This window comes from Nanorana parkeri, unplaced genomic scaffold, assembly GCF_000935625.1.
Source record: "Nanorana parkeri isolate BGI_ZX_2015 unplaced genomic scaffold, ASM93562v1 scaffold711, whole genome shotgun sequence".
NCBI classification, from domain to species: domain Eukaryota; kingdom Metazoa; phylum Chordata; class Amphibia; order Anura; family Dicroglossidae; genus Nanorana; species Nanorana parkeri.
Window position 1 is genome coordinate 626641 of NW_017306979.1, and position 25334 is coordinate 651974.

Below are 25334 nucleotides of genomic sequence, written 5' to 3' on the forward strand. Positions count from 1 at the left end.
ACAGGTTTCAGTACAGAAAAAAAACTAAAACTAATGTCAGACCATCCAATTTATTTAAAATAGGGAAAGAATGTCATGTAAAGTGCAGTAACAATATTTCATTGTTCTCCAAAACTGCCTTATTTAAATAGGGCTAACCGTGTTCTGTTTTGCTCTTACCAATCAGACCCTACAGAAGGCTTTCTGTATAGAATTATTTGTATGAAGTGTAACAATGTATTGGCAAGCAAAGCAATATGGCATTTAGTTAAAACTCTAATCTAATAAGCGGATAAACAAAATACAAATGGCCTCCCTTAAAAGGGGCGTTTTTTTTTTATAAGAAGTAAAAACTTAGCAAAAAGAAGCTCTTTTCAATTCAAGAATTCCATTGTATACAAAGTAAAAGGCATATTTCTGTTTTAAACTCCCCCGCACATGATTTGCACAAAGTTTCACTTTGCTAAGTGAATGAGAGTTCTCCAATTGTTCAAGGAAGCCTGTGCTGCAAGAATATAGAGGATGACTTTTCTGACCTTTACTTCTGAAAATACTAAATGCTTCACTGTCCTACAGATCAAATGACTTCGATATTTCCCCGAGTCACTGACCTGAACAAGAATTCATATAATGAGTTTGGACTTCCTTCTGACTTCCCTGGTTGCATGCATGTTCCAGGTCCAAGACTCAGAAAGTAATTAAGTCAAAAGGACTTGTCCGGCAGCTAGTATTTCAGTAGGAAGTTTGTAATGGTAACCTATGTACTTCTCTTTGAAGAGCTTTCCTTTCATTTTATTTAACCATAAAGAGTCCATTAATACAATTCTCCTGTATTTGTGTGGGAAAGTCCAAATATTCTTAGAGCTGGATTTATACTTCTTGTCCTTCTAGGCCAATTGTTTTGTAATTTCCTCCCCCCATCCCAGTTGACTGGCTATCCTTGGTATATAAGCAGATCAGACGTCGTATCTATACAAGGCATGCAAAGTCTGTGGGCATAGACTGAAAGAGGCAGTTTGCTCACCCAGGTCTGCAACCTGCTGCAATACTCTGTTAGCAGTTCCGTTCTTGGTATAAAGACCCTGAGCGGGTCAACTGTCAATGCACTGTACACTATTCTACAAATAAATTGCAAAATGCACAGGTTCCTAACCATATTGCACTGGCAGACAGGGTGGCATGTATAATGTGCGATATACTGTATTATACACAGGAATGGGTTACTAACAGTCTGCAAAATGGTTACTCTGAAGCTCCAAACATTAACAGTTTTGGGGGGTGTCAGCGGCAGATTAAAAGGCCAACTGAACTTTCATCTTAAATGAGTTAAATACACTCTAGGTGCATTAAAAGGTGTGCAAAGTCTTAGAGATTTCTTTTTTAAACAGCCACAGCTTGGATAGAAAAGCCTGTGTTCTGCCTGCATTCTGCAGAGAGGGATCCTTGCTTTGTGTGGGGAAGCAGTGATCTCTTTGCAAAGGTCCAGCATCCCTCTACTGTGTCAGAGCCAGAGCTCTCTAATCAGCAAGCAGCATGAGCTTTGCAGATTACAGAGATATACAGTAGGTCTGATTAAGTAGGGGCATGTCAGACCTCTTCAATGAGACCACTGCTTCCCCACAAACAGCAAGGGTCCCAATCTGCAGATGCTGAGAGAACAGGCTTTTCTACTCAAGCTGTGGCTGCTTTTGAAAGAAAACAAAAGCTTGCTGAATGGCCCTGGTCAACAAAAATATTTGAGCTTTTCAGATAAAAACAGCTGAAAGATTGAAATAGAAATATTTTCAAGTAACACAAAGTGCTGTAATGTGCAGCAACCCATTTAAAATGGTATACTGCACTTGGAGAAGAGCTAAAAATCCAAGTAAATTTACATTTTTAATGATAGTAAGGGGCTGATGTATAAATGTTACGACCAGTGTATAGCTTGTTGAATACTTTGCGCATGGCATTCCTGCCACTAGATGCAGCCGAGGTGCATAGGAATTTCCTATGCTCCTGCTCCATCAAATGGCGGGAATGCTGTGAGAATGGCATTTGCACAGTTATACATTGGGTGGAACGTTTATAGCATCAGTCTTTAACAGTTCAACAAAATAGCCAACGCTGACGATAGCCACCCTCTATAGTAATATCTTACTGGGACACAGAATTGCTTTTATGAGACTAAAAGCAACTTACTAGAAAAAGCAGCTTTTTAAACCTGGCATCATTTAATCGCAGTATTTCAACATACTATGGATGTGATATAATTATTAGATATTGTCAGTTACTTTGTTGAAGACCAGACATACAAAGCTGAAAAACAAAAGTGCACCAGGGTACTTTTTCATCCGGACCTTCCCTAAAGCATGACCGACCATCCAATCTTATATGTACCGTGCTATAACCATATGTAAAAAGGACTTACTGAAACAAGCAAACTGATTTTAATAGGAGGTCCAGCAGCTCGTGCTCCTTCCTATCTGTTGTATCAGACTGACTGAATGCAACACACCCTCTATGTAGCTTCGTGAGTACAAATCTCCAATTGGAAAGCCCCATGCAAAATGCAAAACACAAATGAGTAGAAATGAGACATCTGATGAACTTTACACTAATGACACAAAAGAGAAATTATGGTGCATTTCCATTAAATACACACAATTTAAAATCATAAAAGACACCTTTCCACAAAATATGTCACATATTTTACTGGAAGGTGTGTTTGTGATCTTAAAGTAACACTAAAAACTCAGGAGTTAAGCTAAAAAAATAGCATTCAAGTACCTTATTTGTGCATCACTGGGCTGTAGATCCTCAAATCATCTCTGAATTGGTGCTCACACTGTCCTTCCTTCTGGAGGGTGGCAACATTTGTTCCTCATGGTCTCTGTGTGTTGTATAGTAGCCACCGTTCCAAGCTCGCTCCCGTGATGGCCTATGATCTCGTATTAGTTTAATAATTTGTATTGAGATTGTAGTCCATCACGAGAGTGAGCTTGGAGCGGTGGCTAAAATGGCATATTTTACAATTTTCATATTCACTTTAATATAAAATTATTTTTGCATGCTCACTATACTTATGGAGTCAAAGCATCTTTTACTTTACAGATCTGATCATTTTTTTTCCAAGCAAAAAGTGTGACTGGATACTGTTAGCTGCTGTAAAATGCATGCTTTTTGTATTCTGGCAGTGGCAGGTGGGTTGCTGTCATCATACCGCAGCGATTGCAGCTGATTTGCTGCAGCCACTGTTTGGGCAAGAATTTTCAGAGCAATTACTAAAACTAAAAAGTTGATTGAAAAACTGACTTGACTAATGGAAGGGTGTCGACTGGGCCACACACTGGTGTGGTGATATGATCAGCATATCAGAGTCAAAAATGGGCTGGTAGAGTCTTATAACTGACAACAGCTACTGCTAACAGTACCATTGCTATCATTACCTCTTTCTCATGGTAGGAATGTAAAGAGGAGTAATCACTAATAAAGAGCTAACATTTAAGTGCCACAGGGATCCATCACCTAAACTACAAGTAATGAACATGCAAAAGAGACTTACACAAAAGGGAGGGGGTTGCTTATTAAAGCAGCAAGAGGTGAGCATTGCGCTGTATAATGTACTATTGCTGGGATTTGTAGTCCTCTATAGCCGGTGCAATTCTGCATTCATTGCTGTATAATTTTACACTTTCCTTTTCACTATATTGCACACCACACTATTTTTTTCCACCGCTCCAAGCTTGCTCCTGTGATGGACTACAATCTCAATACAAACTAGTAGTCCCATCACTGGAGCCATTTTTGATTTTTTTGTGTTTATCCGATTAATCGAACTTACCAATCGGCTAACTAATCGATTTTGAAAATAATCGTTAGCTGCAGCTCTAGTTTCAATATCTGGGTCTGACACTGAGCAATGCAGCACAGCTCTTACAGTATATTTATATAAAAACCAATAAGCAAATAGTCCTTTAAATGCTTCTACAGAGACATTTGTGTGTTTGGGTCTTTCAAAGTAAACACTCCACCTGAGCTGCCAAATGCTAGACACATGGCCATCTTGTAGACGCAGAAGGTAAGAAAGTGTAGTTATGTGAAGGAAAATATAATGCTACTAATGACCAGGCAGTGTTTGGAACACAGGGAGAGTAACACCAAGCCTCCTGGAAAACCTCCGCAAACCAATTTGCTCATTCCTCTTTATATGAAAATACAAACAAATCTTTTGTGCATATACTGAATGAAAAGTTGCCCAAGCAGGCAGCAAACATTGTTTCATTATGAGGCTTGCAGATTATTTTGGCAAAGAACAGATTTTGTAGTAGCCTTTTGGGTCTGCCTACCCAAGGACAGGCAGAGGAAAGCAAAATCAAACTATGGAAAATGCTTATGGCCAATGAATCAGAGCCAGTGAAGAAGAAGATTATAGGATAAAGGTTAACCTGCAGAAAAACAAGCTCAGTACAGAGAAGAAAACAACATAAAGCACTGTTTTGAAGTACTTTCCGTTACTGAACAAAAGAGGTGCAAAGGTCAAACACTATGCTTTCATGAACACCACCACCCTTTCAAGACAACCTTTATACTGCATGTGGTATACGGTCACTGCATTAAGTGTTTGTAAGCCTACATTACACATGTAATATTTACAGCTGTTCTGCTTATCTGGACTAGGTCAGATAACTCTGATAAAAGCCAGTTACTTATCTCATTGTTACGACCATCACAAAAACAATAGTAGTGTGCTAATATTTTACAACCTAGTAAAAGCAAACAGATGATTTCAACATTATAGAAGAGGTAACAAAAAGGACATACTATTAAGAATACTTAAGCTTTGTAGGGAATGAAATGCTTAAACTTTGTAGGGAATTGACACACTCTGAAAGGACTTATCTACTTTAAACTGCTTAAGACACCTCTCCCACCTCTTAAGCTGGCCATACACAGATTGAATTTTGTCCATTACCTGCTGAATTAGGCAAAATTCAATTTGTGGCTGGCCCTGCTGGCACCACCCGACTTGACAAGGGTAGAATTGTCAAATCGACATTTGTAGAAGGAGCCGGGTAGAAAATTGTTGGCTGCAGTCAATAAGATGCAACCACTGTTCGGCAGGCATAGCCGGCAGGGGAGATTCCTCCATCTACACTGTTTAGCATATACGGGGGAATAAAAAGTTTTCTGTAGTTCATTCCTTGGGGCAAAATTATAAAAATCTTAATGTGTATGGCCAGCTCTAGTTATGAGGGCAGACAATCCCGAGAAGCAGCAGGTGAAAACTGGAATAGCAACTTGTCCATTCAGATACAATGGCTCATGGACCTCCCCAATGGCTCATGGACCTCCCCAATAGCAGCGACATAAAGCAGGTGTGGATACCTCCGTGTTACTAAACTGAAGAGTCTCAAGAAAAGGCCATTTTGTCAGTTAAAGTAGAAAACATCTATTATGATATGATAGAAAAACTATGAGCCTTCCCAGTACTGTTTAGGTCGTTGCAAAAATGCAAATGGAATGAAACAAAGAACACGTATGGATTTAAAACAGATGATACAAATATATTAAGTTAAAAAGAGGGGCACGGCCCACAGTGAAACCAATTCTGCTCCAGTTAACTTGGACCACTTTGCCTGTTAAAATTGTTACCCCCAGGTGGCTGAATTTGAACGGAATCCAAGAAAGGGCGAAGTGCTTGTCCAAAGGGCCTGGAAAAGAAAATTGAAAACAAAAACCAAAATGTAAGAAAAAAAACCAAACCAAATTTATCTGCATTTAGAACACAGAAATCTGTTAACAGCAAATCTATCAATCACATAATGGTGATCATGGGCTAGGGTCAAAAAAGTCACTATAATTCAAAAGCAGGGGGAATGCTCCTCAATCACATTCACCTGTGTATAACGAATGCATGCAGTATTCAATATATCCTTTTTCACTTTACAAGGGCTCTTGTTTCTGTTATCAAACTTTAATTGCAAAATGAGTCAAGGTCAAATTAATAAAACAGAGCTGGTATTTTTTTTTTACACTTCTTTCATATTGTATGTTTATTAAAGAGACCTTGTCACCTTGACCATGCAGTTCAAGCTGACTAGGTCTCTGCAAGGGACACCCCCAAACCACCTTATGCTCACTCTCCCTAGCTGCTCCTTCCTCTTTTGCAGCCAGCACTGCAGTGGTAGTATTATTGCCCCAGTCATGTACACAGTGATGGAGTCTGGAGATTGACTAATAGGCCCGATCATTGCCACAGAGGAGCAGGTTACATTCTCCAACATCCCTCGAAGTGCTGGGAAGTGTAACCAGCTGTGTAAGATGAAGGAACAGGGAGGGAAAGCAGGCAATGTGAGTATAATAGAGTTGGTGAAGCCCTGTACAAAAACACTGTCACTTTGCATGGGCAAGGTGACAGTGTTTAAGTCTACCAATCATTAAAAAGCAGATAGTTCTTAGGGCCTGTTCACACGACGTCCGTTTTCTGTGCTGACCTGATCCGTACGCTCCTGCACTAAAAATGCATCCCAATGTATCCCTATGTGTTTTATGGGCTACAGTTCTCACGTGCGCAGTCCGTTCAGGTTACGACAGAAAAAATACTGCATGTCACATTTTGTACGGTCAGGAAACGCAAAACGCGGCAAAAACGCCCTGCACTGCAGCTAACATACTGACAGCCCCACTCCAGCAAAAAAAAAAAAAATTGTTGTTTTTTACTGGAACACATCAAAAACACGGCCAAAAACGCACTGCATCAGTAGCACCGCGTCTGCAGATCTGCACCTGATATCATGTGAACAGGCCCTTAAACCTATTATGGCCAGTGGTACATAAAACTTTCATGATCATAACAAATGTTTACAGTTTTAGGTATGTGCCCATTTACTTAATAATTCTCTAAGCACTTGGCATATGGATATTACACGGTTTACAGCTATTTTGTGACATATGATTCACATTGGATCTCAGGTTATTCATGATCATGAATCTTTATCTCATTAAAGTGGTATTAATGAGAACAGAAAGTGTATTGAAAAGGAGAACAAAGAGAGAATGTATCTTTTCTAACATCTATGAAGAAAAAACTTCAGTGAAGCATTTGATAGTGCCAACCAAAGAGTTGTTTTTTAACTGAGAGTTATACTCTAATATTACTATACTGGATCTCAAACCAGGTCCATCTCACTACATTGTGTATATTGCTTTTATACCCACATCATAGGCTCTCTTATATTACCAATTTTTTATGTACCAATATGGTTTGTCCCTTTGTATGTATTGTAGCTGGTGATAACTAATACGAAGACCATAGTGATAGATACATTACCGGTTTGGCTTTTATAGCCAGTTATGTACATCTTTGTTTTGGTATACATCATTCCACATTCCAACAAGACAATGTGGTATGTGAGCCGTCAGTACCTCTATACCAGAAATGTATACATTCTAGCTTCACCTAACAATATGATCTTTTGATTTCATGGGTCCTAGAATGGAGTGGTTTCTCCAGTCAAAAAGGTATGAACAGCAGGGGTAGGGAGAGTTGGCAGATTGGCTTACACACATAAGTTCATTTCTCACATTTTGTGAAAAACTGGACTTACCCTTTAACACAATTCCTGTCCCAGGGTGACAATGCTGCAATTCTGCTCTTTCATAGATACATACAGTACAGTGAGTGAGCTTTGACAGTTGTCACCCTAGGTCAGGAAGTGCATTACTGGAACGATCATTCGTTGCAAATAAAATAAATATCTTAAAAATGAAGAACATCTAAGGGCCGGTAAGCTGAAATATTACATTTTTGTTCTTGAAATTTAGATACACTTTTTTTGACAAACCAAGCCCTACTCCTCGTCAACATTCCATTCCCTCGTTATATGGGCACTTTAGCCTTAAACGCATAACATTATGTTCGGAGTTTGAAACTATTTTCTATTGCCACACCCTGCTTTCTAATTTCCATGTGAATTTAGAGAACTGCGTAGACACCCACCTTCATTTTCTTAGTGGCTGAAACATGAGACTAATAGCCGTTGATCATGAAGTTTAGCAAGGGATGCCCAATTTAATTTTGTACCACTAATTCCTGTATCTGCAATTTTTCTGTAGTATAACCAATTTATAAAGGAATTATAAATTAATAACTTTGCATAGGTCAAATTTTAAATAATTTAAGCAATTTTATTGATTAAAAACGAATATTTCTTATGTTTTTCTAGAGTTCTTAATATATGTCCTTCTCATCTGACAATAGTTATTCTGCAGCGTCAAATAACTGAATCTACATATTAGGGACTGCCTGTATATAATAGGACAAAGAAAACACTTACGTAGACAGGATTTCGGATGGCAGTTCTGTTATGTAGGAAGGGATTTTCCTCCCGGTTAAGAACTGAGCAACTTCATTGGAGAAGGTATTGCAGTTGTGATCAAACAGGTTGTAGGACTCCCCACTGTGGTGAAAGAAAAGAAACGCAGCAAATATGTATCAAATAATTTTGGTCCATTCCAGACAGTGTTAGATATATATTTTTTCATTAAACAACAACAACATCACAAACTTGTGTTTATATGCTAAACATAATATAAGCTGCTTAGGTATTTCCACTGATTTTTATTGGGGGAAAAAAATGTTGTTTTTTGTGCTCACTGTAAAATCCTTTTCTTACAGTCTATTGAGGGACACAGATAGTCATATACAGTCAGGTTAAAAAAACATGTATAAAAGGCAAACAAGTACCTAGTATGTCTCAGTTTGCAGCAAGCAGAACCAAATGCCTCATTATAAAAACACATATGGGTGGGACCTCTGTCCTCAATGGACTACAAGAAAGGGATTTTAAGGAGCATACAAAAATCTTAATTTTCTTTCTCATCCATTAAGGGAGTCATATACTGTCAGGATGTGCAAAAGCAGTCCAACTGAGTAGTTGGCAAACAGTATCAACTTCTAACGAGCCCAGCAAAACAGGAGTGGGGACAGCCTGCAGCCAAACACCTGAATCTGGCACAAGCGGTGGCTGAACCCTCTACCTGATGGGAAACCTGCTAACATGACCAGGGGGAGGATAATCAACCTGATTCCCAAAACCAAGAAACAATGGTCACCAGAGTGGAATGGCTCAGCATGGAAGGGAACACCAGCCATACAACAAGTGGGAAACTAAACAACCTGAACCCACCGGGAGGTGCAACAACAAATTCCTCATAGGAAAGGGAGGAAAAAAACCCAACCCAACATGGTTAACAAGAAAAGGCATCAAGTCCCTAGTAGAAGCAGAGACCAGATAAGGAACCTGAGAAAAAGTAATTGTAAGGGCAAGACCTAAGTAGAATGAGTAGAGGAAGTCGCCCTAGGCCTCTACACACCTGACCACATAAAAACGTTAAGAAATGAGAACTCTGCACCTACAGAGATTGTCGGAACAGACAATCACCTCACCGAGGCAAGACTCACCAGGTACAAACCTTAAAACAGACTAGAAAACACAAGCTGAAATAGGTGTAAAGATGACCCCTAAAGCCCAGCAAAGAACCCAGGATCCAATCTCACAAGGTCAGCATGACTGAAGGGATAAGGGAAATACCCCAACAAAGGTAGGCAGGAGGTTAAAGTTAGAATCTATCCATAAACTGGTGAGACAGGTTAAAAACCCTGATAAAGCGAAGCATGAGCTGGAAACACTCACTAGTACACAAGCCCAAAGAGGAATCCTGCAGAAAACATAATCCTGCCTAACCTTGACTTTAAGGGGGTGATTTACTAACCTAAACACACACACACCAGGTGTGTGTGATTTTCACACAGCAAAACGTATTTATCAACCAAAAAGTCTCTAAAAGCATATTTCCACTAATGCCATATATGGAAAAATCATACACATTATGCATATATAATGCTGCTTCACAGTTTAGACAAAAATGGTTAGCTCATGCATTTACATTCCTTGCATTCATCAACGCAAGCAACACAACATAGAGCTAATTTACCCAACATCACCTTGGAATTCTTTCAGGGCTTTGCACAACACACCTGCTGGGTGTGTACACATTACAAAGGTGTTTAGATTCCACCCATAGATCATGCTGGGAGGGAACACACTGCAGAGGTGTATACACGTTCGTGGTGTGTTTATAAGGTTAGTAAATCAACCCCTAAGAGTCACAGGGCTAAAAGTGCTCCAGACTCTCCATTTCCACCAAAGCAGCAGCATCCATGGAACATGTGTCTTATCAGAATGGCACAGAATATTCACCTGCGTGAATCTAGAACAGGAAACAGTGTCAGAAAAGGCCATCTTCACGAATATGCTGATCAGCCAAGGAAGAGGGTTCTAACCTTCTGGTTGACAGGTTCCATGCAGAATCTAGCCCCCGAGATGATAATTCTCCAATGAGAAAACCACTCCCACCCAAGGATGGGGAGAAAATCCTTGTCAAGCATCTGATGGGGAGATGGGGTGATCAGGCCAGCAACTAGCCGATTCTTAGAGGAAGACACACAGATCTGCTTAGGAACTAGAGGAGACGGGTAACTCCCTGACTGATTATGAGAGGTCTGAGAGCAAACATGCTGTGGATCCCTCCACCACAGAGATATTTTGGTTAACATCGCCTTCAGGTGATATTCTGACCCAGATTGTTGTAGTTTGTTGTAGATTGTGAGTTTTCCCTTCCTGAGATCTCTATGCCTGGCCTGAATGGAGCAAAGACAATTACTGCAGACAATCAGATAGCTGAACTTACTAAGAGTACTTTGAAATACCAGTACTTTCTATCCATGAATATCTTAAATTGCATGCAGGCAGGTTCAGGCAAGCAATAGGACGCGGTAGTTATTGATATTTGTAGTGGTGAAAAGGAATATATTTATTTGCTAACCTTAATGTCTGCCTTTCAGGAAAAAATACAAAGGGGAGGTTAAACAGAAATAGGAGCGCAGCAAATTCAGTGACAATATGATGGCAGCATTAGAATAAACAATTAACTTAGTGGAAGGCATGGGATGTATATACAAATACAATTACATTGTGTATATAGCTGCTGGAGGCAGCATATGTGACAGGCCATTTCCAAAGGCAAAACCTGACAAAGCAAGAGCCGAATGGATCTTACAGGTGTATAGCCCTTTGCACGGTGACAGCACAGGAGGTCATCTTAATGTCCCACAATAGAGAGGCCAGAATAGGCCCTAGAAAAGACATAGTCCACACTCTGGGGTTAGTTCAGTGGTTAGTTTGAGGTGGGATAGGCTTCCCTGAAGAGATGAGTCTTAAGGGATCGCCTAAAGGCAGAGTGGTAGATAGACGGACGGGTTGGGGTAAAGAGTTCCAGTGGATGGGAGAGACTCTAGAGAAGTCATGGAAGCAAGCATGGGAGGAGTTGACAAGGGAGCTGCAAAGCAGCAGGTTTATGGAAGAGAGCAGGGGATGGTTAGGGTGATGCTTTGAGACAAGGTTTGAGATATAGCCAGGTGCAAAGTTGTGGATGGCTTTGTAAGTGGTTGTTAATATTTTGAATTTTATCCTTTGGGCTATTGGAAGCCAGTGGAGGGATTGGCAGAAAGGGGGTTGCAGACACTGAGCGGTTGGCTAGGTGAATACGTCTAGCAGCAGCAATCATAATAGACTGAAGAGGGGAAAGCCTGTGTAGAGGTTGGCCAATAAGGAGGGAGTTGCAATAGTCAAGACGAGAGATAACAAGCGAGTGGATGAGTAGTTTGGCGATTTCATCGGTGAGGAAGGGGCATATATTGGAGATGTTACGAAGGTGAAGGTGGCAGGATTTGGATATTGATTGGATGTGGGGCAGAAAGGCGAGGTCTGAGTCAAGGATGACACGTAGCACCTTGGCATGGGGGGAGGGTTGGATATCTGTGTTATCAATCTCAAGAGAAAGGAGCACGGGGCGGGAGGAAATGTCATGAACTCAGTTTTTGAAAGGTTGAGTTTTAAGAAGTGTTGCGACATCCAGACTGATATGTCAGTTAGTAGATTAGTGACACGCGAGGACACTTAGGCTCGACAAAGAGGCAGTGCCTCGAAATGCGTAGCCGCCGCCCACGGGGATCCCTTCGCACAGACAACTCCAAGGTTCCCTCGTCACCACCACATAGTGACTGAACGGTACTATATCTTGGCTCACAGCGCCGTAGGACGGCTCTGCCTCGGAGTCACCTGACGGCTCCTGTGTGTTTTCTGTCTGCCGCAACGGCTCAGCCTGGCCAGCTGAGTACGTGCAGAGGACACGAGACTTGAGTTTTTACCCAACCTACAGTTGTAGCGCTCTTGATTTATTTTGTTTCATGTTATTTACCACAGGGTTCCTCTCCCTGACCTACAAAAGAGCTTGCACACTGTTTGTTATACCTGTGTATACAAGTTGTCACCCCATTGTAGTGCGCTCTTCCACTTTTTGCATTTGTTTTTACAAAAATATATTTGAATGTCATCGGCATAGAGATGGTATTGGAAGCCATGTGAGGTTATTAACTGACCAAGGGAGGAGGTGTAGATAAAGAGAAGGGGGCCAAGGACAAAGCCTTGGGGGACCCCTACAGAAAGTGGAAGAGGAGTTAGGTTTGTAGGGGACACTAAAGGAGCGCTTAGATAGGTAGGAGGAGAACCATGAGAGAGCAAGAGTCTTGTAGCACAAGCAAGTGGAGTTTTTTTGAGGAGGAGCAGGTGGTCAACAGTGTCAAAAGCAGCAGAAAGGTCTAATAGCAAGAGTTAGGAAGTAGTGAGTTTTAGGAAGGAGATTTCAGTGGAGTGTAGAGGGCGAAAGCTGGATTGTAAGGTTTTATCAGCGAGGTGGTGGCGCAGGCGGCTGTAGAGAAGGCATTCTAGGAGTTTGGAGGTGAATGGGAGTAAGGCGATTGGTCTGAGATTGTTGAGGTTGGTGGGGTCCAGTAAGGGTGTTTTGGGTATTGGGGTGACCAACGCATGCTTTAGAGGGGAGGGAAAGAAGCCAGTAGAGAGGGAAAGATTGAAATGTGATCAAAAGAGTGTAGGATAGAGCAAGAGGGTGACCTAAGTAGTGGTGAGGGAACAGGGTCCAGGGGCAAGTGGTGAGGTGGGTGTCAGAGAAAAGCTTTGTAACCTCCTGTGTGGTGACAGGGTCAAAAGAGGAATGTAACAAGTGTGATGGAGGGTCTGGTACATTAAATAGGGGAAGGTGACTGGATAGTGGCGATTTGATCCCAAATTGTATCTATTTTGTTTTCGAAATGAATCGCAATGCCCCGGGCAGTGAATGAGCTAGTAGGGAGGGGGGGGGGCGGGGGGGGACATAGGAGAGAGTTAAAAGTAGAAAAGAGTTGACGAGGTTTGGATGAGAGTGTCTGTTTGGCAGCACGGAGGAAGGAATTATATTTTTTCCGTCCACTGGGTCTGGATGAATGCGTCCAGTGGTGGCCACCATGGGAGAGGGCAGCAGGGGAGGCAGAGTTGGATTCCTGAAGCCAGGTTTCAGTAACTGCAAGCATGTTAAAGGAATTGGAGGTAAGAAGATCATGGACAGCGGTGAGTCTGTTACAGACAGAGCGGGCATTCCAGAGGGCACATGAGAAGAAAGGACTGGTTCTAGAAAACAAAGGGAATAGAAGTTAGGGTGTGCGGATTGCAGCTGCTGCCAGGGGAAAGGCAGTGCTGGTTTGGAGAGTGAATATTCGAAAAACAGGGGACCAGGATTGGGAGAGATATCCCCAGGAAAAGCAGAAGGGTGAGATAAGTGATATGAGAGTGAGTTTTATATGAGAGCACATGCCACAGTGCCCTGGAGGTAACCCTAGCATGTGGATTCAGAATGAGCAGGAGGTGATGAGTGCAGTAATAGGGAGAGGGTAGGAGAGAGGGTGAAATATATAAATGGTGGGGTGGAGAGGGGTGGTAAAGGAAATCAAGTTTAAGAAAAGAATCCACAATTGTTAGAAGCAATGTTAGGAAACGCATGTTAAGAGAGTAAAGTAGAAACCAGATTTCAGATATTGAATGTCAGAGGTTTTTAATGTCTTGTTTGTTTGTACTTTACTTACAGTTCTCCTTCCTATTTTTTACTTGTCTCAAACCCTACCCCTTTCCAATGTCTACTTAGAGAACTATGGGGCAACCTTTTATTTGCCAATATTTCTCCTCGGGGTCAAGGGAAGACATATACTGTGTGCTCCCGTGACCCAAAACTCAGTATATTGCCCGCTATATGCCGAGAGTGCTGCAGCGGGAACGGATCCAGACAATACTGTCGAGATCCACCCTGCTGGCTGATTGACAGCTGGCTCTACCTGCCCCCTCCCCATCTGTCCCTCCAGTCAGCACCGGAGGATCAGAGAGGGGAGGGGGGAATCCCTGCAGGGAGCGGTGACTGATAGTCACCGTTCTCCGCAGGAAGATGATCAGGAAGTAAGCGGATCGGCGGTATGTTTTCACTCACTTCCTGATCAATAGAGCCGACGTGTGACAGTTTCAATGTCACGCGTTGGCTCTAACTATGGGGATGAGTGTAATTCACTCACCCCATAGTTCTCTTTTAAATACAGCAAATTTATAGATAGTTCCTGAGGAGACAGTTCTTGGTTCCTTTTCACACATGTTCCAGGCTCCCCTTAGCACCTCTGTTGAAAATGTTCAAACACAGTTTAATAGTTCAAGCTAAAAAGTACACAAAGTGAACAAACAGCGGTACATTCTAGATGTATGTTTCTACAATAAGCCCATACTGGGAAACTCCACAGCAAATTGATATACTCAAACAAAAGAAGGAGGCAGATCAGTTGAAATTTTGGTGAATTTTAAAATATCAATTCATCTCTCATTACTTGCAAATACACAATTCAACCCCACCTGAAACCGGACTCCCCCAATGAGGACAGGTACTCCAGGAAGATCTCTTCAGTCACCTCAGTGTTGCCCAGATCCACCACAGTGTCTGGACCACCCAGCAGTGTCCCCCCCTACCATAAAGAAAAAAAAATAAAACTTTAAATGAATGGTTCTTATATGTCATCTTCAACAACTACTATTAGAGGCTGTTTATGCAACCCGAAAGGCTTCATGAATATTACTTGTAAAGCCATTTAGCTTTTTTTTTTTTTGGGGTTACAGGATATATTCTGCTGAATTTATTCAAGAGATTATGCTTTCTAGCAATGAAGGCGCTATAGACAACTTACTGATTTAATCTTCCAGTTGGCTAATGACCACTTGTCAGAGTGGGGTCTAATCAACTTATAAGCTGGTAGTTACAATAATTGTACCCAGGGCAGCCATCAGAAATTTTGGGGCCCCTTACACGGCTTTAGGCCGGGCCTTCCCCCCCCCCTGGACACGGGGCTTAGCGACGCGCTGGACACAGGACCCACCTGAGAGTGACCCTGCAGAGCCCACCATAGATGCTGCACAGCCCATCTGAGACGGTCTATGGTGGGCTCTGAAGGGGTCTAAGGTGGGCTGGTCAGGGCTGCATCCCTCCCTCCTTTCGTTCCTTCCTTCATAGCTCCTTTTACCTGCACACATGGCCTCATCTGCCGCCGGACAGGCCAGAAGTGACGTCACTTCCGGCCAGTCCGACATCAGACGAGCAGCATCGCTGATGGGGCCCCAGCTTGTCTCGAAGCCGTTGGAGCGGCAATGCTGGGGCATTGCGCTGCTAGGGCCAGGCCTCCGCCTCCTCGCCCTTCACTGTCGGCCGATAGTCATGTAAGGGACCTGGGCGGGCCCCCCCAGGCTGCCCGGGCCCCTTACATGAGTATCGACCGTACCCCCCCTGATGGCTGCCCTGATTGTACCCCTATTGAAGTATGGAAATACTATGCTTTCATACAGTATTTCATGTTGTGGGATCTGCAATCCAGTGACTGATTGTACTCAATGTCAAATAAATGTATATAAATAGAAACTGTTTGGTTGGCAAAAAAATTGCCACAAAATGTTAAAAAAAAAGTCCACGCTGTTGATTGAAGCGTTCTAGCTCTGGCTCAGCAAGGGACATATGGACCTCTGCAGAGAGACCACTACTTCCACACAGAGAGCAAGGGTCCCATCTCTACAGCATCCTGGCAGGGGACAGGCTGTGGCTGCTTTCTACAGAAAAATGGCGAGGCTACGCAAACCTTTTGCTTTGATTGACCTAGGATGTATTTATCAGATTTAAACTGAAGGGTCAAGTGGGCTTTAAATGACAATTGTACCTTTGGTAAACATTGTTTTTTATGACATAACTCCACCCTCCTGCAGAAATACTTACCTTTGTCCATGATCCAGTGATTATTACTGTGTAACCTTGCTTAGAGTTGCAAAGTCTTGCTTTAGAAAACATCCCTACTAGCTCCTCTTCATCCTGCACATACATATAGTGGCCCCATGTATTCCTATGCAGAGAGTAGCACATTATTTTTTCCAGGTGGGCTGCACTGAAGGGGGTTGGACATGCCTTAAAAGGACAGCAGCAAAAGTACAAATTGGACAACATTTATCCAATGTCTCTATCTCTATGTCGCTATCTTTTTAAAGGCCAGAACATTGCCCACATAATAATTTAAAAAAAAGTCCTGACACGTTTGCAAACATCAACCTACCCTCCAAATAGATTAAGATCTTTTAGGTTCTCCAAATAATTAGATTTTTACCAGTAAATAGGATTTGTTCAAAAACAGATTCACTGTTCACTTATTATGGTATTACCGGTGGACAGCTAGTGATGCCACCTCCTCCATAGAAGAATTCTTCAGCAAATACAATAATAGAAGTATGCCTGAAATATAAAAAGGAAACCAAACAATATTAGCACTCAAAGGGTATGAACAATTATGGCAATTTCATTTTCCGGTGGTTTGTGGCATATCAGAAATATATATGTATATATATATATTTTATTTGATGACTGCCTGATGATTTTTGATGACTGCTACCTCAAAGGAAATTAATACAATACATGAATTACATGTTTTTCAAAGGGCAAAAAGAGCTTTAAAATATAACCAATATCCAATGTTTAAAAATGTTTTGGCAAACACCCCTCCCCCTTTCACCATTTAAAAATAGTGACCAGGCTACTTATTCTCTCCACACTACACCACTATCTTCAGCTTCCTCTTCTTCTAGCAGAATGACAGCCAGCATCTTTCTGCTAGAAGAGGCTAACAGTACTCCAGAACTAAGAAGCTCTCATGTCATTATGTGAGTGCTGGTCAGTCCAGGAGGTAGAACCTCCTCCCCCAGCTGCAGAGAAGAGGAAGGACCTGTGTTGTCACCAGATCTGCAAGAAGAATGCAGTGCAGAAGGTATAAGTATATAGGGGGGGATTCATCAAAGCAATTGTGACAGTTTTAGCTTCTTAGAGTATTTTTTTAAATGTGCAAATCTGTCTTTTAACATGTGCGCCTGTTTTCACCAGAGCTTGCACTATTTTTCCAATTTCGCCTGTTTTGCGAAAGTTCCCAACTGTTTACATCTGCACTGGAGCATCACCTAACAAAACAATCGCAACTTAAGACGTCCCCATTACCACTTTTTCAAGAAGCGACAGGCTTTTTGCCTGGAGTTGCGAGTCTCATTTCCTGGAGTCTATTTAACCTCATTTATGAACAACATTACACTAGCAACATAAATCTGGCGTCAACATAAAGTGTGTCAAATATATTCCGTGCAAGTTCAAACAAACATTCGCAATTGCAATTATAAATTCCCCCCACAGTGTGTAAAAAAACATGTTAGAGTGAAGGTCCACTTTAACAACCTGAGAACCACAAAGAGTTCCACAACCTCCATAGACTTCACGCCTTCCAGGCGTTTTAGCCATAATTCTTTCCCTTCCAAAGCTGAATGAGGAAATCCCAGTCCTCACTGAACTAAAAGGACAGACAGTTGGTCGTATGGTGAAAAAGAAGGATGTTACCTGAGCTGTTCTGTGTCATAATGGGATATGCATAGTGGTTTTCTTCCAATTTACTTTATTTAATATGGTCATATGACTGTTAATAAATACATAAATAAATGAACCCTTACCAAATTCCTTCTAGCTGCTTACCTGAGAAAGCAAAACATCAAGAATCAATTATTCACGTAAGAAATATCCTATTCTTAAAAAGTAGGTTTCCAAATAATACAAATTACACTTGTCTTCACCAATACAACTGTGTCCTTTCATTTTTCCTTTTTGTTTTAATATCTGACGCATTTAAGGGCTTATCTCTTTTGATTGAACAAAAAATAAGTTACAAATGGGAATCTATTTTTAGACAAGACAAGTTTTTTTTTGCTGTAGTACATAAACATAAACAGTTCTGCTTTTCCGAAAAAAAAAAGGGTTAGCAGCAGGCTCATTCAAGAATGCAATCAGCAAAATCCAAGCACTGAGTGCAGTACCCATAGTTACCAATCAGAATCCATTGTGTACTGGTCTAACATAAGTGAACTCATTTCTGACTGGCAGCTACTGGTTATTGCACTTAGTGTTTTCCTCTTTACTGAATCCAACAGAAGTGTCTAAGGCTAGGTTCACACCTCCACTACACCGCACGACACCTAGGACGCGCGTCCCGGGTGTTGTGCGGTCCTGCACAATGCTGGCAGCGATTACCGTGCGGCCCAATTGATTCCAATGGGGTGACATCAATGGAGTGAAAAAAGGTGCAAGTACCTTCATTTTGCAATACACGTTGCGCAGCTATTTTAGCCGTGATCGTGTTCAGAAGCATGGGCGGAATCCCGGCGCGACTGGAGTGCCATTAGAAAATAATGGCACCCACAGCGCGATCGGTTCACACTCCTGACCGCATGGCAATCGTGCACAATTGCCGCACGGTGAGGTGTCGCCTAGGTGTGAACCTAGCCTAAGCTGTTGAGCACGGGCCCATTTAACATCTCTAATGCAATGTATGTGTTTTAAACAGAGTGAGGTGAATTTATCAAAACTGGAGCAGATTGAATCTGAAGCAACTGTGCATGGCATCAGATTCTCTCTTTATTTTTAAAGCTTAAAGCAACACTAAACTCAAAAATTAAATAATAAAAATAACTTCTATTATATAAATAATAAATGACTGCGTACCTTATTTTGCCATTGTTTAGCTGTAATTGCTCCAAAATCCGTTTTATTTTTCTCTATCCACAACTTCCTGCCAGAGGGTGGCTACTTTTCTTCTCCATGGTCCCCGTGTGTGCTATGAAAAGTAGCCACCCTCTGTGCTCATTCATGTGAAGGACTACAACATGCTGAGGGCCTATCTTCTCAGGGCTTGTTCACAACGAATGCACGTGCGTTCCAGAGCAGTAGCTGCTGGAACGCACTGCGATTGCCGAGAAACTTCCCCCCGCGATTTGGGGCGGGAGGGGGTGTGGTGGTGCATTGAATTCAATGGCACCGCTTCCACACGCAGTGCGATCGAACGCCTGGCAAAACTTTGCCAGGGTTCCGTTCCACTGCAAGCGCCAAAAATAGAACCTCATAGTTCTCCCTTAAGGAGCTCCCCTGTGCTATTTGTCAGTAGCAGCAATTTCCTAGACTTCAGATACTGAGTTTACATTTTGTTTTTAAAAAAGGAGGAGGAGGAGGACAGTTTCCTTCTTTTAAACAGTTACACCAAGGAAATATATGGCCGCATTTTATAACAAACAACTTATTATTATGTTAAACGAATGGGCCCCTTTGCAGCTCAGATTTTTAAAGTTGTTGTTGTTTTTTTAAATAAATTCTTTATTTAAAAGGTGTTTTCAAAGTATACAGAGAGGCGTATGCATGCAAAATAGGCATATGCCAACAAGAGTCCAATAGCGAGATAGGAACCATGTTTGTAGTACCATGCATACAAAAGTGTGGAGAATTTTAAATGGCAGGTGATACAACAGAAACACCTCAGAAACACTGACAGACACACACACAGAGACACAGTCTCACACACACACATATACAGTACACACGCCAAAAAGAAAAACTTAAGGGCCACCCAGTCTCCCTATCTTATGAGAACTGGAGTGGATCCTCAGCCTGGGGTCCAGTGTGGGCTGCTGTGCTGTGACCGAGCTCCATCTATATGTGCATTGCTTGTACAGCTCCCTTGCACATCCTGCAGTGGTGTCAGGAGCCAGAATGTGACATCACTTTGGTCCAGGCACCTCTAAAGGACATGCAAGGGAGCTGTAAGCAATGCACACATGGATGGAGATCCCTCGCGGCCATAGCTCCAGCCCACCCCAACTTACCTCAAGCTGAAGCACTGTATTCTGAATGGCTGCTTGGTGCAAGAACTGACAGTGCTGCGCTAGCGGGAGACTGAGGAGCCTCTCACCTAGAAAAGTCGAAGGCATGCTGCGACCCACTGAATACGGGTTCGCAACCCACTTTTGGGTCACGACCCACCAGTTGAGAACCAAGGCTGTAGACGGTATATGAAGTACGGTCAGCACAAATGATTTGGATGTAATCGGGAAGGGGGGATGATAGTGGGTAGGGGGGAGAGAAGGAGAGAGAAGAGCTAGAACAGAAATAGCAGAGCAAGGAAGGGGGAGAGAGTAGAAGTGGGAAAAAGAGGAGGAAAAAGGAGAGAAAGCGCGGTTTAAATATAACTGAATTTGATATTGTTGTTAAATGAAAGAATTTCTAAGTAGGAGGTATGAGTAGATTTGTGCCCTTACCCATCACAGTGTATTGGATTAGTTGGTATAACAAGTTGGAATGGATACAAAATTGCAGTGTTAAAACTGCTTGTGTTTACCTTTTAAAGGCAGGAATTTGGTAGTTTTTTTTTTAATGATTTATTTAAACCTCTGTATATGCGCAAAATAAAAAGGAACACTTACAAAAACACTGCTACTTCACTGATTTCCAGCCCTTGCATCAATTCCACACTTCCGGGGGTGTGAATACCTGCTCCTCCCACTGCATGCAATGGTTGCTCCCACTGGCTTGTTTGTCACTACCACATGTACGAGCAGGTGGAAGGATCCACTACATGCAGTAGGAAAAGAACAACCCTCCCTGACCACTCAAATATCTTCAGCGGATGGAGACCACTGAAGTGGTGACATTTAAGATACAGGCTGCTCCAAGAGAAGCTCTCTTTCTTTTTTTTTTGTACAAATATATACACACACACCCATATATCTACATAAATCAAGTCCAAAACTATAACTTTTTACTGCAAACAGGATAGAAAAGATACAGATATAAAAGGACTATTTGGGTACAGTCATGCCGGCCTGAATGGTCATGCGATTTTCGCAATGCCCCATTTCCATTAAAGTTCTGGACTATTGAAGGGGTGCCATTTCTTGTGAATGTGCAATATTGGGCTTTGCCTGGATGCAATGGACCTAATCTATATATGAAGTAAATCCGCGCTAATTGAGAAAAAAATGTATATGTAATACAAAGTTTAACCTGGATCTAGGATTAAAAAGCCGCCAGACAGAGGTTAATGTTGGAACCTCACAGGATGTAGGGTAAGTGTGCATCGCTATCTAACCTCCCCAGTGTGTATGGAATAAATATTGTGTCACAAAAGCATTAATGTGAAAATTGCTACAAAGTGCATTTGAATAAACCAATTATTAAGAAAAACAGAGTGAATAAATCACATCTATATATGACAACTGAATAGTAGCTGGATAAGTGCCACAAAGGCAGTGATGTGCATTTACTGAAAAGTGCACTTATATAGGTAGTTTAGTGTAACACAGTAAAAACCGCAATTTAAAATTTGCAACTAAATAATAATTTCTCTCATGTGCAAACAAAGAATCAAATCCATCGAAACGGTGACAAGAAAAAAGAAACTTTCCGTGAGATTGCACTCCACTTGTTTGGGGCTGTGCACTCACCCAAATGTCCTGCTAATCATAAACAGCTATCCTGATGGTCTGGATCAGACTGCAATGATAAACCTCCCAAGTGCTTCAGAAGAAAAAACAATCAGTTCAATTATAAAATCTTCAAAACTTCGGCAATAGACACCCTTCACGTTCTTCGACCGTTCGGTGTTCAGAAAGGATCAAAGTTCCATTTACATGCAAGACACAAAGATCTCCATGAAGTAGTAAAAAGGTTTATTGGGTAAAAATAATAAGTAGGGACTCGCATATAAGGATTGAGGTGGCCGGCCAGCAAAAGATAGAAAACAGCTCCCATCTCCTCAAGAGATAAACCCGGTCTCATCTAGCCCCGCCCCAGTGCACTTCTCCAGCTACTATTCAGTTGTCATATATAGATGTGATTTATTCACTCTGTTTTTCTTATTAATTGGTTTATTCAAATGCACTTTGTAGCAATTTTCACGTTAATGCTTTTGTGACACAATATTTATTCCATAGACACACGGACCACTTTAGCCATGTCACATGTTGGAATATTTTTACATTTTTGTAGTTTTACACTGGGGAGGTTAGATAGCACAGCACACTTATCCTACAATGGACCTAATCTACCTGTCCAAGAAAATACATAGTGTTTTTAGCGCATGAAGATGTATAAAGCGTATCTGCATTTTAATAGTGATTAACTATAACATTGTATTTTAAAATGTGCCATTCATTTCAATGGCACCCCAAAGGCGCCCCACCCACCTACAGTGTGATTGCCTGCACTGGCACACACAGTACTGCAATGCTGAGCCTTCCAGTGCAGTGCATAGAAAAGAATTGTGCATGACGTTTTATTCTGAAGTAAACTATGTAACACTGCATTTGTGCATTTCATTTTAAATAAAGGACGGTATTCAGTTAATTTTTGTATCTGATTAATCGGAAACATTATTGGCCAACTAATCGATTATGAAAATAATCATTAGTTGCAGCCTTAATGTAAACACATAGTCCTGATATTAGTTTATGAAGTTTTTTTTATTCATAGAGAATATCTGTGTATAACAGAAGGGTAAAGCTGGTCATACACCTATAGATTATCTGCAGATATTCTATAGTCAGATGGAGAAAGTGCAACAGATTCCTCCATCTACGCTAAACTATGTGGATGGAGGAATCTCCTACTGGGCCAAGCTTCAGTATCCTGCTAGTCGGCCCCGCTGGCTCTCTAAATACCTGAACAATGCCCGCATCCAATCAGATTGTTCAGGTATTTTGAAAGCCAGTGGGGTAGGTGTATGGCCAGCTTAAGTTTAAAAAAAAAGTTAATTTCTAGGAGTTCAGCTTTAACCATTCCCTCCCTTTTCCAAAACTAGACAAAGTTTTGGCTTTAGTTATACTAAGGAAGGAGGTGAACTGTTTATGATGCGACAACATACGCTGCATTTTCTAGGCTGACTACTTACTATTGTGTACATAAAGGGTTACATTAAAGAAGAATTCTGGGCACAACTTTAATTAACCCTAGCTCTGCAAGGTTTAACTGCTCGTTTGGGTCTAGGGAGGAAAATAAGTTATACTTACCCGATCCTCAGAGCCGGCCGCTGTGACAACGCTCCCTCCAGCCTGTCTCTTCCACTCCAGCCATGGTTTGTAGTGTACCGTGGCATCCTCACAGCACTATACAGAAGCCTGTATAGAACCTGATGACTCCCGAGATCTTAGACCGCTGAACGGAGGGGGAAAGAGGCTCCAGGGACAGGTCTAAGAGTAAGCCAGTTCAGAAGATTAGACCAAAACAATCAGTTAACCCTTGCAGTGTGGGGGTAGACCCACCGCAAGGGTTAATACAAGTTCTGCCTGAAGTTCGTCTTTAATCTTTTCCTGTACCCAAAGACCAGTGCCATAGCAGACCCCTCCTCCTGAAAAATATAGTTGCTATGCTAATCCATATTTATAAACTACATATATTGGAAATAAACACCCAGCCCAGGAACAGTGACAATTACACCTGTAGGTGGCAGTATCGGGCCTGCAAAGTCATATGAGACAAGCACCCTGCTATTCTCATCCTTTACCCCGCATCCCTCACACTACAAATGCAGGTTTTACATATAACTGTAGCCCGCTGTACCCCTGCCTATTACTAACAGTATACAAGTAAATGAAATGTAGTTTACCGAGCATGACAGGACTGAGACGCCGAGCCAAGCCGCGGGACAGATCGTACACATACAACCGGACGGGATGAGGACTCTGAGCACAATCCATGCCGGAACTCTTCTGTCACCAAGTCCCAAGAAGCACCTTATGTCAATCCGGTGACAGTCTTCACTGTTCGCGGCACGCCCACTGCGGTGTTCTTAGCCAATCACAGGCACAACTATCTCCTCCAACCCACGCTCACCATGGGACAACAATCGCAACATGGAAGAAGACACGCCCATTTGCTTTGTCATTGCTATGGAGAACGCAGGAGTGTAGCTAACAAACATGCTGACACACTATACCACGCCCACTAATTTCAGGCGCTCTATGATGACGTAGAAGCGCGGGGTTCAGTAATTTTTTTCCGGGAAAGTGGAACGTAAAGAGTGAGTGGCTGAGCGCTGTGTGGGTATATACTAACTAGCTGCTACTTTGTATAAGAGGACGTTGTTTTTTTATAGGACTTTCCTTGTATTGCTAGTGTCCGCAAAGCTGCTGAAGGCTTGCATGTCACAGTGTGCGCCGTACTGCATGTCCGAACTTGCAGCAACTGGATCAGGAGATATGTGCTTAATATGTTTGACATTGTCTTGTCATGCGTCCCTACTACAGAAAAGATGAAAGTTTATCTAATAGCTGAACTGTTTTTTTGGATAGAGTAGGTAAGGGTTGATACTTGATACAAACCTTTTTTTGCTCTCTGAGTCCCAGAAGTAGGAATTTCCGTTCACTTCCTGTCCTATAGACATCACCGGAAGTAAAAAGGTATATCTACAAAGTGAGAGAAATGCCTTCTTAAACAGTTGTCACTGGTGTGTCCCCATTTGGAAGATTTTAGCTTAGTGCACATACTACAATCTGAAAGTACAACCTCCTTCAGATCTACCAACAGGTATGTAGTGCTGGGGCCTGCCTGATTGGATACAAATTCACTGGATATATTAGGTAGGTCCTCTTATTACATAGTTTTGGAAGCTCTAAAGCTGATTATACAGAATTTGTATGGTCAGATTGTAATGTGCATGGTGAGCCTTACACTCTGTTCCTGTTGCCCTCGTGACCTTTATCACTGAGAGTGACAGAAAATTCCAAACTTTTGAGTTGTCACCAGAACAAGAGGATGGGAAACCTTCCCATGGGCACACTTGTTTTTTTGACCCTGCTGAACAAAAAGGTGATGGGTTATAACCACCCACCCCCCGCCTCCCCCTTGCTATATCAAAAACTGAACGAAAACGTTTTGAATCGTCAGTTCTACTTTAACCTCCCTGGCGGTATGATTTTAAAAAAAAAAATTTCCGTCTCCTATTTCTTTTTTTTTTACTATCCCGCCGGTTCCGACCCGTCCCCCCCCCCCCCCCCCCCCCC

General features: G+C 42.0%; 2 protein-coding genes across 2 annotated transcripts in view; one reads left to right on the plus strand and one right to left on the minus strand.

Moving 5' to 3' along the window:
- Positions 1–5340: 5340 nt before the first annotated feature.
- DESI1 (desumoylating isopeptidase 1) lies at positions 5341–24271 on the minus strand. The gene is made up of 6 exons (XM_018563927.1): positions 23939–24271; positions 17967–17988; positions 16644–16713; positions 14805–14914; positions 8298–8420; positions 5341–5672 (listed from the first exon to the last, which is right to left on the minus strand). Exons 1-6 carry the CDS (start codon positions 24027–24029, stop codon positions 5579–5581), a joined length of 510 nt encoding a protein of 169 aa, XP_018419429.1. The 5' UTR covers positions 24030–24271; the 3' UTR covers positions 5341–5578.
- A 58-nt stretch (positions 24272–24329) lies between these two features.
- The window catches only part of XRCC6 (X-ray repair cross complementing 6), a 49624-nt gene continuing 48619 nt past the window's right edge, over positions 24330–25334 (plus strand). The window contains exon 1 of the mRNA XM_018563914.1: positions 24330–24352. The gene's annotated coding sequence lies outside the window, so the exon portion shown is untranslated. The remainder of the gene's footprint in view (positions 24353–25334) is intronic.